Below are 16,274 nucleotides of genomic sequence, written 5' to 3'. Positions count from 1 at the left end.
TATTCCTAAGGCCAAGGACTTCCGGGTTAGTGATATTTTTTTTTTTCATAAATACCAAACAGCAGACGTGTTTTATTTGCATTCTTGCACAGACTTCATGAAAATATGTGCAGTATCAAAGAAATATTATGCACATGACAATGCCAGTGTTTTATAGGTGAATGGTTAATACCTTTAAAAGCTGAATGATAATGTAGAGTCTAGGTCTAATTAAGATGTTACAGTCTCTGATAAGAAACAGGTTTGATTGTCATAGACTGTTTCCCAAATGCAGGTACATGTAGTTATATTCAGCTATTTCAATGCAATGCCTTGTTTACAAATACATGTAGATTTATATTCATGTGAATGATAATTCAATTTCTACATGAGACTTACTAAGTGCTAAACATAATATCTGGCATCAGTAAAATGTGTAAATGACGAGACAATTTGAATATGCATCAAATACGAACAGCAGCATTTTTTGACATTCTTTGATCCTGCATAGGCCTACCATTTTGTTTTATGTTTAATATAAATAGAGCAAAATAATTTCAACTTCAGTTTTGTTGGCTGATTTTTTTTTCTTCTCAAAATTAAAGTTGTATCTTGTACCATGATGTTTGATTTTAATCAAAAGTTCTTAATTTCTTTCTTTTCTTTCAGATGACTGGTGCCATGTAGTAGCGAAGAACTGGACTGTCTCAGAAAAGAAAAGGAAAAGTACAGGGTCGTGTACATCACCAACGGATGTGAATACAATGGTAATGTAGAGTCTAGGTCTAATTAAGATGTTAAAGTCTCTGATAATAAACAAGTTTGATTGTCGTAGACTGTTTCCCAAATGCAGTTAGTAATATTCAGCTTTTTCAAAGCAATGCCTTGTTTACAAGGACATGTAGATTTATTCATGTGAATAATAATTTAAATTCTACATGAGACTTACTAAGTGCTAGACATAAGATCTTGCATCATTAAAATATGTAAAAGGCGAGACAATTTGAATATGCATCAAAGACGAACAGCAGTATTTTTTTGACATTCTTTGATCCTGTATACCGTTTTGTTTTATGTTTAATATAAATAGAGCAAAATAATTTCAACTACAGTTTAGTTGGCTGATTTCTTTTTCTCGAAATGACAGTTGTATCTTGTATCATGATGTTTGATTTTAATCGAAAGTTCTTAATTTCTGTCTTTTCTTTCAGATGACTGATGCCATGCAGTAGCGAAGAGCTGGACTGTTTCAGAGAAGAAGAAAAAAGTACAGCATCGTGCTGATCATCAAGGAATGTGAATACAATGGCTTAGGAAAGAAGACAATCTACAGATAGGATAGAAGGGAGAAATTGGGATGAAGGGCGACAACATAAGGACGGTATATCTATAGTGAAATGTGATTGTAAAGTGGAAACATGAAAGGAGATCCTAAGATTGAAGGTGAAAACAATGCATTCCATTCTGTGATGTCGTAATTACAATTTTGCTACACTTTAATAACACTACAGAGAGACATTTATATCAAGGAAAGCTTCATGTGGATATGGAATGTTAGATTTTTTTAAGTGTTCATTGGTATGTATTTCATGATAATAAATCTTGAAGGTTTTGTGTGGTAATCATAACCTTGTGATAAATCTTGATAGATTTCTAAGTGCACATTGGCAATATTTAGATGATGCTGTAATCAGATTAAGTTCTATTCTCCTTTTTTCTTTTATTTATTATTTTGTTGTCTTCAACCCACTTTGAATGTGTCACGTATGATTCTTATAAACATGGGAACATGCACTCCATGTAACTGATAGGACTTATAACAAATTGACATAATTATTCAACCATCACTAGACAGTTCTGTTATAAGATGTTCTTTATTTAACTAAAATTGTAAATTATGATACGTGTATGTTCCCATGCAAACTCACAACAAAATACAGAAATATGATTTCTTTTAATAATAATTCATTATGTCTCTAAATTTATGATTAAAGAAAGTGATTGCAATAAGGATGTCAAACATTGTATATTAAAATAATAGATTATTCATTTGTCTCCATCCGTAGTAACGCACGCAACTGCAGTGTGCAGTTTGTAGGCTGCTGTGAAAAAAAAATCACAGGCAGCCCAAGCAGGATTCGAACCCACGACCTCTGGATTACTAGACCAGCGTCATAACCACTAGACCACCGAAGTGCCCTGGCGCTACCTTTACACATGAATAATTAAGTATAGAAGGGCTTGGGGGCGCTTCGAAGTTTACTGCTCTTATTAAATATGTACATGTCATTTGCAATTCAACTAAAGATGATTAAACACACTGAAATTCTTACTTTAAATGATATTCATAATCTGTTTTTTTTTTCTTTAATAGCTTGGGATGTACACTTTATACACTGTATCGGTCTACATTTTGCCTACAATATGGAATTCTTAACTTCGAGACGTTTGTTTTTAACAAACAAAAAATTAAGAGTCCTTTAAAGGTGCTGTAAAACAGTGGTGATTGTTTGTTTGTTTGTTTTTTGGTGGGGGGGGGGGGAGGGGAGTCAAATTAGCCTTGGCCCCTCTCCGCCGTCTTTTTTTTTCCTTTAGCTGCATTTTTTTTAGTCATCACATGAAAATTCGTCTGCATCCACCCCGTAGTTTTGCTGATGACCTTTCTTTTTGATTATTTTAGCCACACACAATTTTGGCCGAATTTCCCCCACCCCTCTGGTGAATTTGCTAGTACATGTACTAAAACACATTCTCAGAATGTGTTTATACATGTAGTACTGGTGGATCAAGGATTCACAGGGAGGGGGGGTCGGCCAAAATTTCTCTTTTCTCATATGTAACAAGCCTACGGGGCGAAAGGCTGATATTATGGGCTTTCTACACACATTTTTAGATGCTAATTATCGGTTAACATGAGCACGATCATTTATGTTGTGATTAATTTGTTTCCTTATATATGTATGACTTCTATTAGAGACTTAATTGGCTTGGCACTCCTTACATCGACCTATTTTAGACACCCATTTCTCTCGTGCTCTCTCTCGTGCTTTTTCTCTACTGTCCTGTGAATAGTGTAACTACATGTACATGCAGTACCTCTTCTCTTTTGTATGATATACATCAAGTTTTTATCTGAGCATATGGGTGTTGCAGCACTCTCAAGCTTCATGCATACGCAGCAACATCTTTTTGTGTTCATATACATAGTTATGCTTGATATATTGATTTGAGAATGTTATTCTTTCTCTTGTATATGTTCCGTCCGCACTCTATAGATGTAAATGTACGATGTAAGATTTGGTGTGCATGTTCGAACTGTGTTCCTCTTTTTGTGAACACACAAGAACTGACATAATAATGAACTTGAATTACACATATTCTTGAATCTTGATTCCATCTCCATTTGCCATTAGATATGTATTGATTTATGGAGCTCTTCCACAATTGTTATCCTTCCCATTGTCATTACTCATCTCTGAATAATTCAAATTTGATATTTTATTGAGTACCTATGTTTCTTCGATTACATAATGTACCTCTTCAATATATTGCTGCAAAAGGCATAATTAAACATGACCATTATTAAGTATTTGAAATGAAGCTTGAAATTCTGATAGTGTTGATATTTATGTATTTTTAGGAGTTTATCAGTTTCGAAGAGTGCATGCAGGATGAGTTTTATGTTTTTATATGATCAGGTGCAGCTATCATAGAATCTGTTGAGCAGGAAAGAGAAAGATGGAAAATGAGGAATTATGAGTGAATTCGCATGCGAGCCAAATGACAATTATGACATTGATAAAAATTGTGACAAAGTAAATGTCACAAATATGTGGAATAATAAGAAATAAAGAAATTAATAGATTATTTCAGAGAAAGAAATAACAGAGTGCATACATGAGCATGAAAGATGAGTAAATACAAGTAATTATTACTGACTGGCACGTCTTTTTCCCAAGATTTAGCGGTATCCTTCATCTTAGAACAAATATTCATAATTATTATGAAAGAAGTGAACTAAATTTGAATTAAAAATAATGTGAAAAAATAAAAAAGTAAGTTAAAAAAGTTTTAAAAAAACAGTAAAAAGTAAAAAAATATGAAACACAGTATACCGAGTACATGTATTACCAAATGATAGATGTCCACGTGCAAAAGTGTTAAATAATATATCCACAAAAAGGGGGGGCAAAGAAATCTTTGGAACGATCAACCACAGCTATAATAACAATACATGCGTGTACTAAATGAAGATGAAAACAATAACACTCTTTTTAGAACAATTAAGAGAAACTGGCTTGTATTATCATCTTAATTATCACTAAATGTATTGGTATCATCACAACAATCATTACATGACAATTAATTTCAATTAATAAGGTTATTGTTGATAAGCAGGTATAGCCCCAATAGTATTTGTATGTAAACACATACGAAAATGAAATAGCGACGGTTCGTAAATACAAGCGTATTGCACGTTACCTATTGTACAGGCCCTACAGCGCGGGTCTCACGAACCGGCGTAATACAACTTACGTCGGTTCGTGAGACCCGCGCTTAAGTACATAGCCTATGGTGCGCGCAAGAAACGATGGATTTACGAACCGACGCAGTGAGTTTGAAGACAGAAATCTCGTAGATTTTTTAAATTCACACTAAAATTACACTATGGATATGAAGAACAACTTCCACTCTCATCACCCTGTCAAAATTTTCACACACAAGACAGGAAAAGTCATTGATAACGTTGTCTAAACTTGTGAGATCTTTAAACGCGATTTTCTCAGAACTGCATTTTCGCTCAAAAACGAAATAGCGTCGGTTCGTGAAAACGCCGACGATGTGAGATGCCTCTTTCATATGCACTTATCGTCCAGTGACTCAATAAAAGCCAGACATATTAATTGCACGCATGGTACCGAACCTGATTTGATACTAGCTTCGTGGTAAACGAGACAGAGAAGTTTATATTTGGAGATTGGCGAATTTTACAACTTCTCACATTTGTCATAGAGATACTTGAGAGTAGGTGTGAGGAAAGCAATCAACCAATGCAGATTTTGTTTCTCTTCGAAATATTGATATTCATGTTATCATATTCAAGCGTATTAATCAACTACTTGTAAAACTATGTAAATAAAAAATAATGACTTTGGGTTTGATAGGTCTCGCCTCACTTATGTTCATTCGTGATATAATTGCTTAATCAATCGATTGTTTGATTGATTGATTGATTGATTGATTGATTGATTGATTGATTGATTGATTTATCTATGTATTTATTTTAATATTTTCAAATCATACAGGAATCTTCTCACAATGATTGACAACCGAGTATTGGTGCTGTTCGGGCTTCTTTTCATATACATTCACCTCGGTGGTAAGCAATCCTTTAAGACTTCGTTTATTTTTTTTTTCATCAACATTTTACGCTTGTGTTCATTTTGATACGTATTTCTGTGTACATCCTAAAAGTCTGAATCAACAGGATGAAAAGACCTGAAAAAAAGACCTGCTGAAACTTTCAGTGGAAATTCAAAAGTGGGAATGAAAGTCCTCAAACTCATGAAAATAATTATCTTACTGTTTCATTTAGTTTGATCATTTTGATGTATATCATACCATCGCATCAATTGCATTATTCATCTAAAATATCAATTTCATTTATCCGTTATATCATATCAGGAAAAACGCTATATCATCTTTTTCCTGTGTAATATATGTGATTGTGAATGATGGATATATTGTTCAAGCAAACACAGAAGACATTTCTCCCATAAAAGACATTTCTTCCCATTTTGTTATGTTCGACTTTATTGAGATCTAACAGTCGATCTTCCTACATTTCCTTTTCAGCTGGAATGACGTTGAACCTCGAGGTACCCTCGCCTCTACGGGCTGGCCGTGAAGTCACCGCGATTTGCACTGGAAATGATGTCTCAGGCTCGGCTGTACCGACATGGTCTTTGAATGGCGTCAATATCTCAGACGGCTTCACCACCACTAGCGACGTCTTTGTGGAAAATACAGTACAACCTACATGCGGCACTAGATAGAATGATGACTTTTTAGGCGAGGATCTTTGAAATCTGTTATTTTTAGAACTCTAAGACGCTGTCTGGACCAAGTTGATGTCGTAGTTTATTCGAACAGAATTTTCGAAAGAGCGTGAAAATCAAGACTTTTAGGCTTAATTTTCGTTGCGAATTTCTGCTCCTTGCTTCCGTGTGGTCACATCTTGGCACAGGGGTATATCAGAATTAAGTAGACGTGATGCAAGAGCTGGATTGGATTTGTTCCGTGTTATAGCACGAAAAAAAAAAATCAAACATACACACACACACACACACACGTATATGTGTGTATATATATATATATATATATATATATATCATATATATGTCCATTAATGAATAATGACATGGCGTTATAGACAATGCGCTTAGATGAGGGAGAGATGTGATGCATTCTACGAAATATAGAGACAAATAACAATTAAACTGATGTTTTTTTTTCTGCCCTTTATTTACTATCGTATTCTAGAGATTTAGTCTCACTCTAATTTCAACAGAATTTTTTTTTCAATTAAATTTCAATATCTACATCGAGGGCAAAGAGAGAGGACGCTTAAAAAAAAAAGTGAATCTGCTAACTCCGACGGAAGTCACCTTTCACCTAGTGCGATACCCTCGATGGGTACGCTCACATCTATTCCGAAGGCAATGCATTCATTACACGCAACATGATTCTAAAAGACAAAGAAATACATCTTCTACCCACACACAGCTGTAGAAGGCAAAGATTTGACAAATTTTAGGAGAGAATGAGTGTAATTTTCGTCTTCCATACAATAGAGCCGAGAAGAGAGAAAGGGAAGAAAGTTTACAGACTCTCAACGGACACTCTAATTTGTGTGTAGATGTAGGGAGAATATGAAAATAAAAGAAAAACTACTTATAAACACAATTTCGGAAGAAAACATACAGGAACATGAATGAAACCCTGCTGTACCCTCATAATAATGATATTACTTACAGATTAGGAATGATTAGTGAAATATGTTAGAAAACTCATCTTCCAGTTCACGCCTACAGTGATGACGAAGTTACCCATGTTCTCAGATGAACTCAATGCGCAGGTTGATCGGATATGAACTTTGACCGATATCAAGAGAGCGAAACAAAACGATCTGATTCTTAATCTTCAGAAATATTTTCTTCAGTGGGCTCATACGGCAACCTGTCCCTAAAGAATCACTGTACTTAACTTTACAGCCTATTTTTCCATTGTCATATTCAAAAACATAATAAATCTGCTGCTTTTAAGGCATGGTGTTAAATATTTTCAAGAGCGACATAGGCAGGTTATGAGGTTTTTATAACGGACCCTCTACGGTTATAGACTGACCGGAAAAATATTCAAAGAGATCAAGAAATGCACAGAAACCTATGCCGGAACTTTCTGGAGTGTAGACTAGTCTAGGAAGTCGTAACTTTACTTGTAAAACTAACAAAAAGCTAAATCAAAAGGTTGTCGTTAATGTTGGGAGACATGCATTTTCTGCCTATTGCTTATAAAGATTACAATTAACATTCTTGTACTAGTCCAGACTCGTATTTTTGAGGTCACAAAAAATCCCTGCTGAATCCGGGTCACTTGAAAGACTCAAGTCAGCAATGGCATCGATGCCATACCAAGTGTGTAGAATATAGGTAACCGATTTCAAGCGTAATTGATGTTTCCATTGTCGAAATGAATATAGCGTTAAAGATATTTGTCACAGGGACCGCAAAAGGGAAAAGCATTGGAGTTGAAAACGGAAGTGAACTTTCACCTACAATCACGACTAATCACAGAAACAGGCGTTTTAACACCCTGCAGGGTAAGAATTGTGTCCATTTACAATAGGCGTCTAGTGTTTGAATACTTGTTCATCTTACCTGAGGTGATATAAGTCCATCAGGTGTGTAGTTTGGGGTTCACGAGTAACTTTGTCATCCTCCGACATAGAACGTGCTGGTAGAGTGATGTGTGTCATGGCATAAAGTCCCCACTACAACAGAGGTAAAAGGACCGCATTATGATTGTTTTTGCTCAATTATACAGTTTGATGTCTTCCTTGTATATAAATCACACTGAATATGAAACTTGCAGACGTTGACTGTGTTAGCGATGTAAGTTCATAAAACAACTGACATTAATAAATTGTGTTTTCATGTTTATTTTCTGCCACTTCGATGTAGGAGATGTTTCATGTTTGATCCTTTGTCTCACTCCGTTCTAAATAAGCGTTTCAAAATAAAAAGAGTATCAGTATTGGTGATAATGACTGGCTCTAGGAAAAGTATTATGACAGGTTTGCTGACAAGCAGCTGATATTTCCAGACAGGTTTGAATTCCTGATGGACGGAAATGGCAGTCCTTTTTTCCACCGATTTCATGTTAATTATATGTCTGGTATTAATCATTGGTGCTTCTGTCTTAGTGAATCAGTGATAAGGATAAGTCCCAACTTATTCCTTTTATCCACATTCTTCAGGAAATCATCATTAAAAACTCGACAAGAAGATGGTGCCTTGCGATATGGATGCAAGGCAATACTGACTGACAAAGACAGACCAAGTCCAAGAGTACAGCGGCCACACTATATAATTGCGACTGTAACACTGGCTCAAGTACGTGTCCCGGCTTTGCGGGTGAGTACATGCAGCTTGATAATCATGTTGACAACGTTCCAAAACACACAGTTAACATCCGGGTAAAAGAAAAAAAAAATGATTTGTTTGAAAAAATGAAAGTTTTGATGTCACACATTGCGTCCACATTAGATTTCTTAGATCTTTACATTTTGTTGTCTTCCTCTCTTGTGAAATGACTAAATGAATTAAACTGAGCAATTTTTCGGAAGACTTCACCAGCAAGCATCCATCTAGTTTGTTTTCATTTTTTTATTGCTCCATATTCCACATTTCAACAAATAAACCATAAACATAACAAAAGAAAATACATGGATGAATTGACAAATACAGCATTTAAGACAATTGAACATGAAATATGAGGAATCTACATAGAAGCATTGCTTGTAGGTTGATAGTGGTTAATTATTCGATCATACAAGCACAAGAATACACATATCAGATCACACATGCGTTATTCTTTTGTGCGTATTGACTGCATCTCTAATTTTTGAATACAGACATTGTGTAAAAGAATTTCAACCCTGCCGATAAGTAGTAGAATAATACATCATATTGACTTCCGAATGCGTGTTTTTTTTTTTTTTTTTACTTGTTTGTTTGGTTGGTTGGTTGGTTGATTGGTTGGTTGTTTGTATTTTACTTTTTGGTCGTGGTAAGACGAATCGATATATTCTTTTCTCAAAAATTGCAGTGAGGCTTGTAGGTGAATCAAGCGAAAGGGAGGGCCGAGTTGAGATAAGGTGTAACGGGCAGTGGGGCACGGTTTGTGACGATTGTTGGAGTATCAACGAAGCGCACGTGGTGTGCAGAGAGCTCGGCTACCCATCAGCCTCTGCTCATTATACTGAAGCCCATTTCGGGGAGGGATCTGGACCTATCTGGCTTGACCCAATCAGATGTGATGGAACGGAACAATCTCTGCTGCAATGTCGCCGTGCGTACTGGGGATGTGAAAATTGTGAACATAATGAAGACGCTGGAGTGAGGTGTGAGGGAGACAGTAAGTTTATTCCACTAATCTACGGAACTTATCGATTCGTAGGCAGACAGAAAAGCACCCCATGCTACTCTTGTCAAGGTACATAGGATCAAAACGTATTTTTCTCAACTATGTTCTTGAGGACTGGTCGGGGGTTTTGCCTATTGAAAGTGCCTTTGTTTTCCTTTTTAGGGGATTCAAATATCTATATTACATGTCATTCTTCATAGTAAATGACTTTCCTGACGGTGTTTGCATGTTGTAAATGTTTTTTTTTTTTTCTATAAAGCATAATATCATCAATGTCATATTCAATCAAAATCCAACCTCAGGTTTAATTGTAGTACATGCCCAATGCATTCACTTTACAAACCATAATCTCATCAAAATTTTGCAAAGGATGCACATATGAAGAGTTCGGTTTCAAAAGGTACTACATCCATAATTTCAAGTTCTGAGAAAAACGAGATTTTTTAATTATCATATTTAGCAAGCTCAGACTGGCATGCTATTTCCCCCTATTATACTGCTAGGTGATACAACACTAAAACCACTCTCTGAGAAAATCCAGGTCCATTCATTTATTTTTTATGAATTAAACATTTTTATATTTTTGTGGATGTAGTTTCTTTTGCAACCGAAAGTGGATGTAGTACCTTTTGAAACCGAAATTTCACATGCCTGAGATATATCTGGTGTGATGTTATGACGTGTTTCGCGGATTTATTTATCAGCAATGGTGTTGATGGGGATGGGATACGAGGTCAAGGGGGCCTAGGTAATTGACAATGCCCTGCCCTATTTAGCATCAAGAATAACAAACCAATGTGCATCGCTAATGCCCTACTTCTCCCTTGCTGACTAATGTTTTGAATGAATGACTGTCATTGGTCATAAGCATGGGGGGGGGGGATCCATTATGCGTGACCAGTTATAGACGGGGAGGGGTCACAATATCTCACCAGGTGATTTCTCTCTTCCATTTCCTTTTGTTTTTCTCTCACGAGCTTTACCTCAAGATTTCTTATCTTTTTCCTCTTTGAATTAAATTTTTGGCTATTTTTCTCTCTGTGAATTGTCCCTTCACGTGTCTCAAGAATACTGTATTTATTATCTTTTCTTCGTTTTTTTTTTTTGCAATGTAACTTCTAAGGGAAAGGTGGAAAAGCAGCATCTGAATGTGCTGTATTTTCTCAACGGTGTAATTAAATTCATTACATGAATTTCATTGTTGTATTTTCTTTATCAGGTAAGATAAATTTGATAATCTAATAGCTTATCAAGACCGTCGATGAGTAATATGACCACCTATATTAAACGCACATTTGGTATTACCTTTGTGACATTGTATAAGCAAAAGGTGTCATTTACAAGAATGAATATAAATCTAGTGTTCAAAGCTGTATATCACAATGTACTTTCAAGCCCTGAGGCCTGGTACTTGACATCATGCACGTATAGAATATCACAGCATACCCACAGGTAAAGCACTGTTGGTAGGATGTCAGAATTTCATGCCGCTGTATACATCTAACAAAGTAACTTTGCTTTCAGACTAGTTGTCAAACACTTATTAGCTGTTAAGCTATTTATGTAAGAAATAGACCATACCTACAAAGTGTCTGTACTTTACTCTGGGGACAATTAATGGCTCAAACTCAACACACTGCTAGCAGTAACGCACGGTACCGGTAACTAACAGTAGATGCAGTATGTGGGACTACATGAGAGTCTCGTAATTTCTCCAGTTTTCCCTTTGCTCTTGTCGACTGCTTTTAATTCACGATCCTTCTCCTGGGATGGTTTGTTTTGTCAATGAGTTCTCCTTCATTTTCCTACATTGCTTGATAAAAATGTAGTGAGTTTTTCAAGATATTGGTCAGATTTGCGTGGTGATTTTAACGGAAAGCCAGAAAGCCAGAAGCCAACCTCTTTTGTTTACAGATTAAGTCAGTACACAATGGGAGAGGGTCAAGCCAATGCTGCACTCTGATTGGTCAATTTCCCGATGATGTCATTGGAGTGGATGTAGTACCTTTTGCAACCGAACTAAAATGGATGTAGTACCTTTTGCAACCGAACTGATTTTTGAATGTAATTTTTTAACACTTTCTGGTTGGAAATTCAGCTTTTCGTTATTATAGGTGTAAAGAGGTCCTTAAAATGAGTACATCAAGACCAAAAAGTGGATTTTGATGGAAAATGGAAGTAGTACCTTTTGCAACTGAGCTCTTCATATAACAGCTTGAATCACAAAGTATATTACAAAATTTATGTAGGGCCTACAAATGAATTGAATGAAAAGAAAAAAAATGTATACTTTGCAAGGATAATAAAAAAGTGATATGATGACCCTTAAAGGGATCGTACAGTTCTGGTTGAGACCTAATTTCAGGTTTCTAACATTTTTATGTGAGATAATGAGAAATCTCATATGAAATATGAAAGAGCATGCAATTTTATGAGGAATTCAACGTTTATTTGATAAAAATTGGTTTTGAAATGGCTGAGATATCCAAAAAAGAACGATTCTAATAAAGTGTGGGACCCACACTTTATAACCATCGCTTTGTTTTACTTTGTTTTTGGATGTTTCAGTTATTCCAAACCCGATTTTCATCAAAATAAAAACTTTGAATTCCTCTTAAAATGGTATGCTCTGTGCTATATCATAAGTGTTTTCTTAGTATCTTGCAAAAATTCGAAAGCCTATTTCTCATCTCAACCAAAACTGTACTATCCCTTTAACACGTGCAAAAGTTTATAACGATATCCATAATCAACAGTATATTATACATTTTGAATCAATTGTTTACTGTTCTTAAAAACTTCATTAATAATCACGTCCTACTTAAATATTGCTGTTTTTTCTTAATCCGCATTCATATTTGGGTTTTGGTTTCCTTTGAAATAACTAGAAATGTGTGTCATAGGACAGACGAAAGAGTGACAAGATAAATCCGTCCATGTATTCGTAGAAATTTGGGGGAAAACTATTTCCTATATAAAGAGGTAGTTCAGATAGCCAAATACATGTACTGTATCTCAATAAGTGATGGTTTTAAAGCTTGGGATGTTTTTATTACGATGATTTCATATTTAGAGGACATATGATTTGAAACAGACGTGGATTCAAAGTGTTTTGACTCGGACTCGGTCTTGGATGACACTAGAATGTCTACTGATGACACGCATTGTATCACCGAAAAGGATTAAATCCCCAAAACAACAACAGTAATAGTCACTGGGTGGGGTGGTGGAGGAATATATCCTTCACACTATAAAAAATGCCACATTCAAATATGAACATTATTTATCATTTCCCCTACTACATCTATATTTGTTACAAGTTTTATGGATTAGACAGCACTATAATAGCTGCTCTGGAAATGCGATTCTTCTTAAGTTCGCTAATATGATTCTTTTTGACAAAAGTTCTTAAAGATTTCATTTTCAAGAGAATATCTTGACGAATCAGATTGCGATCTATAACTAGAGGATGTTAATGGTTCATGGTCCTTCCTTACGGTCAAACAAGTTAAGATTAATATTGAATTATCAAAATAATGACCCGTTTAATATCATTTTGCTTCCTCTCCCTCCCTCTCTCTCTCTCTCTTTAAGGAACCGTCAAAGTAAAAACGTACAACGTTCGCAGCGAGCTGGCATTAACTCCGACGGTAGCTGACCATGAGGGCGTCCTTCAGTGCAAGGTTCTCAGCAGCGAACAGACCAGAACATTGCAAGTCCAACGTAAGTATATTTTCTTTAAAACAATAATTTTGGGGTTGGAAAATATTGGGCAAATTCCGCATGATTGAGATAAGCTTTTTTGAATGATGTAATTCGAGGGTTATTCAAGATTGTTAGGCTACTTTATGATATTGTTTAATGGTTGTAAAAAGACAAGCCATCATGTTTAAGAATTCAGATCAAATAAAAAACTTTACTAATCCTGCAAAACACAGACAGGAGTAAAATACACACGCACTTTCCATGCATCACTTTGACGTTTCAGGATCTCACAAATTGTACTCTTTGATGTTCCGACGATATTCTAAATATTATATTTTTTGAAGCCCTCCTGCCGCAGTGCTGCAGCTCTCTCGCGTAGTATTATACATTAGGCAAGGAATAGCCCAGGGATCATCTCTACCGATTTTTATTGCAAACGATTCAAAGAGCTCAAAAACCTGCCTGGAGGAGACGGAATTCTCCATGTAAAGGATTTTATAGTCTCGAACAAACGACATTATTACGTAAGACACATTTCCACAATGTTAGGACATTCCCTGTATAATTGGGACAGGATACATAATTACTCATCTACCGTTTCCGTTTGTGTAGACCATAGCAAATACTAACAGAAACGTTTGAATTAAGTCTAAAATGATTCATTCAATGTTTATGACCAACAGTGTATAAAATTAGATAGTATAACCTGAGGTAGACTTCAATCAGCAGTGACCAGACTAGCTGTCTGCCTTTGTTAACGTGACAGATGCCCCCGGGGATAATATCATCCTCATCCAGATCCGCCATCTCCAGGATGAACACGAAACCAATGACCTTAACATCACGTGTCACGTCAACCTATGTGATTAACCATTTCCATCAATCAGTACATACGACATTGCAATCAATGACGTCATTCAGTCATCTTCAAACTCCCCTTCGGTGACCCTTGACCCTCTTCCTAGTGGATGCGTAGAAATCTCCTGCACCGGTGATAATGAGATCGGTAGGACGACCAGCACACAGACGTACTGTACCAAAAGCTGCGGTAAGAACACATTTGCAATTTTGAATCCTGCTATGATATTAGGCACCAAGTATCTATCACACTCCAAAGCCATCCGAGATTTTGTAATACTTGATAGGGTCACTACATGAAGTAAGCTTTGGCTTTGGAACACTTGTAATTTGATGACGGTCATAACCACTACAGGGAGATTTGGAACTATTATCAATGTCACTATTCCACTGCCATTACAAGGATTTCCAACAAAACCAGCATAAACTAGTTGGATAATTTCGTTTTTATTACTAGTGTCACTCTTCTGACTACCTATGGAGCGTAATTAGTTATAACATTGTAACTGCACGTCTTTCATTTTCACTAGAAACCAGTGGCGAACTCCCCGCATCTGATATCTTGTCGATCAAGACTTCGGAGTTCCTAGACAAAGGCCGTCAGATGAATCTACTAATCCTGTGCAGAGCGAACCTGACCGACCAGCCGTACCCGTACCTCCATTCGTATTCAATTGGAGTTGATGGGACCATCCTGTCCAACGCGAGCTGGACCTCGGCCGTCTTGAGACCACGCCCAAACAGGTGTATTAATGTCACGTGTTCCGCTACTAATGGCGTCGGAATTACTTCCACGTTGGCAAAGCACTGTCCGAGGGGTGAGCAATAGGAAATCAAAAAGTACCTCTCTCCCATCGTCTCCACGGCATTGATTAATAGAGTTATTTCTTCTGTAGAAATCCTTTACGGGACATGTTCTTGTAAATTTTGGAAATCATTTGCAATGGTATGGAGTAATTCGGGACTTTAGGGATTCGTGGGAAAAGCTGAAAATATCAGAGATCTGCCATTCATTAAGTTTAATTTCTGTCCAGGAATATGGACTTTTCCCCTTTCATTAATGTTAATGTATTACAAACAACCAAACAATGTTTGTAATTGAAGAAGGCTTCCTTTCACAACAAAATATAATACAGAATTTCATTGTTCTGCTTTAGCGCTTTACCCGAAGTAAGACTCGTTTGACGTGTGCATTGGATCCAGCCCTAGAGAAACTTTACATGGTCATTATTACTTAATTAAGGAGATGCTACATGTCTCCTTCATAAAGTAATTGTGTCTTGTTTAACTTTATTAAGTCCTTTCCAATTGCCTGCTTTAGCGCTGGCATTATTTAGTGCACACTTCCAACACATTGTGTCCATAAAGCCGGATTCATGTCTATGTTTAAAGCAATACATTATGCTATAAGGCCTCCTCAACTTTTGTCAACTTTTTGTACTACACCCCATGTACATCTCTTTCCATTTCTCAGACCCACCTGCGCCTAACATCATTTCTATCAAGGTAGAAGAAGACAAGGATGAGTGGGGAACGAATCTCAGTATCTCATGTCACGTGGATCCGATCGATCAACCGTTTCCACCGATCGGTGTCTTCGAAATCACCGCTGATGGAGACATTTTGTCAAGGTCAAACGCATCTTCAACGATCATGGAAGGTCAACCCAACCGGTGTATCGATATATCGTGTACCGGTATCAATCAATTCGGGGAGACGGTTTCTACGTGGAACTACTGCCCACTGAGACCAGGTAGATTCCTTATAGCTTCTGATAATAATAGAAAGGATAATAGATGATATTTCTTATTTGATTGAGAGTTCATGTTCAAATGTGTTTAAATGCTTTTATATGTGACTGTGCACCTCAAAACGAACATAAAGTCGCACACACTGATTTTGCGTGAGGACTGAAAATAAGTGAAATGGGTCAACTTAGCCGAACTTGACTTTTTCGTATTTTCTGAAAGAGTGGGTCTTCTTTTACATTATGCTAAAATTTGGTATCATAAAATGGGCAGGAA

General features: G+C 36.3%; 1 protein-coding gene across 1 annotated transcript; it reads left to right on the top strand.

Annotated features, from left to right (window-relative positions):
* The first annotated feature begins 5,840 nt into the window (after positions 1-5,840).
* LOC139712603 (galectin-3-binding protein B-like) lies at positions 5,841-14,891 on the top strand. The gene is made up of 6 exons (XM_071624411.1): positions 5,841-6,008; positions 8,597-8,675; positions 9,370-9,678; positions 13,282-13,410; positions 14,159-14,440; positions 14,781-14,891. Exons 1-5 carry the CDS (start codon positions 5,841-5,843, stop codon positions 14,260-14,262), a joined length of 789 nt encoding a protein of 262 aa, XP_071480512.1. The 3' UTR covers positions 14,263-14,440; positions 14,781-14,891.
* Positions 14,892-16,274: the final 1,383 nt, after the last annotated feature.

The sequence above is a fragment of the Diadema antillarum genome, unplaced genomic scaffold, assembly GCF_040938485.1.
Source record: "Diadema antillarum isolate AM-2024a unplaced genomic scaffold, OU_Dant_1.0 seq00001826_RagTag, whole genome shotgun sequence".
NCBI classification, from domain to species: domain Eukaryota; kingdom Metazoa; phylum Echinodermata; class Echinoidea; order Diadematoida; family Diadematidae; genus Diadema; species Diadema antillarum.
This window is presented reverse-complemented; position numbering and strand designations above follow the sequence as displayed.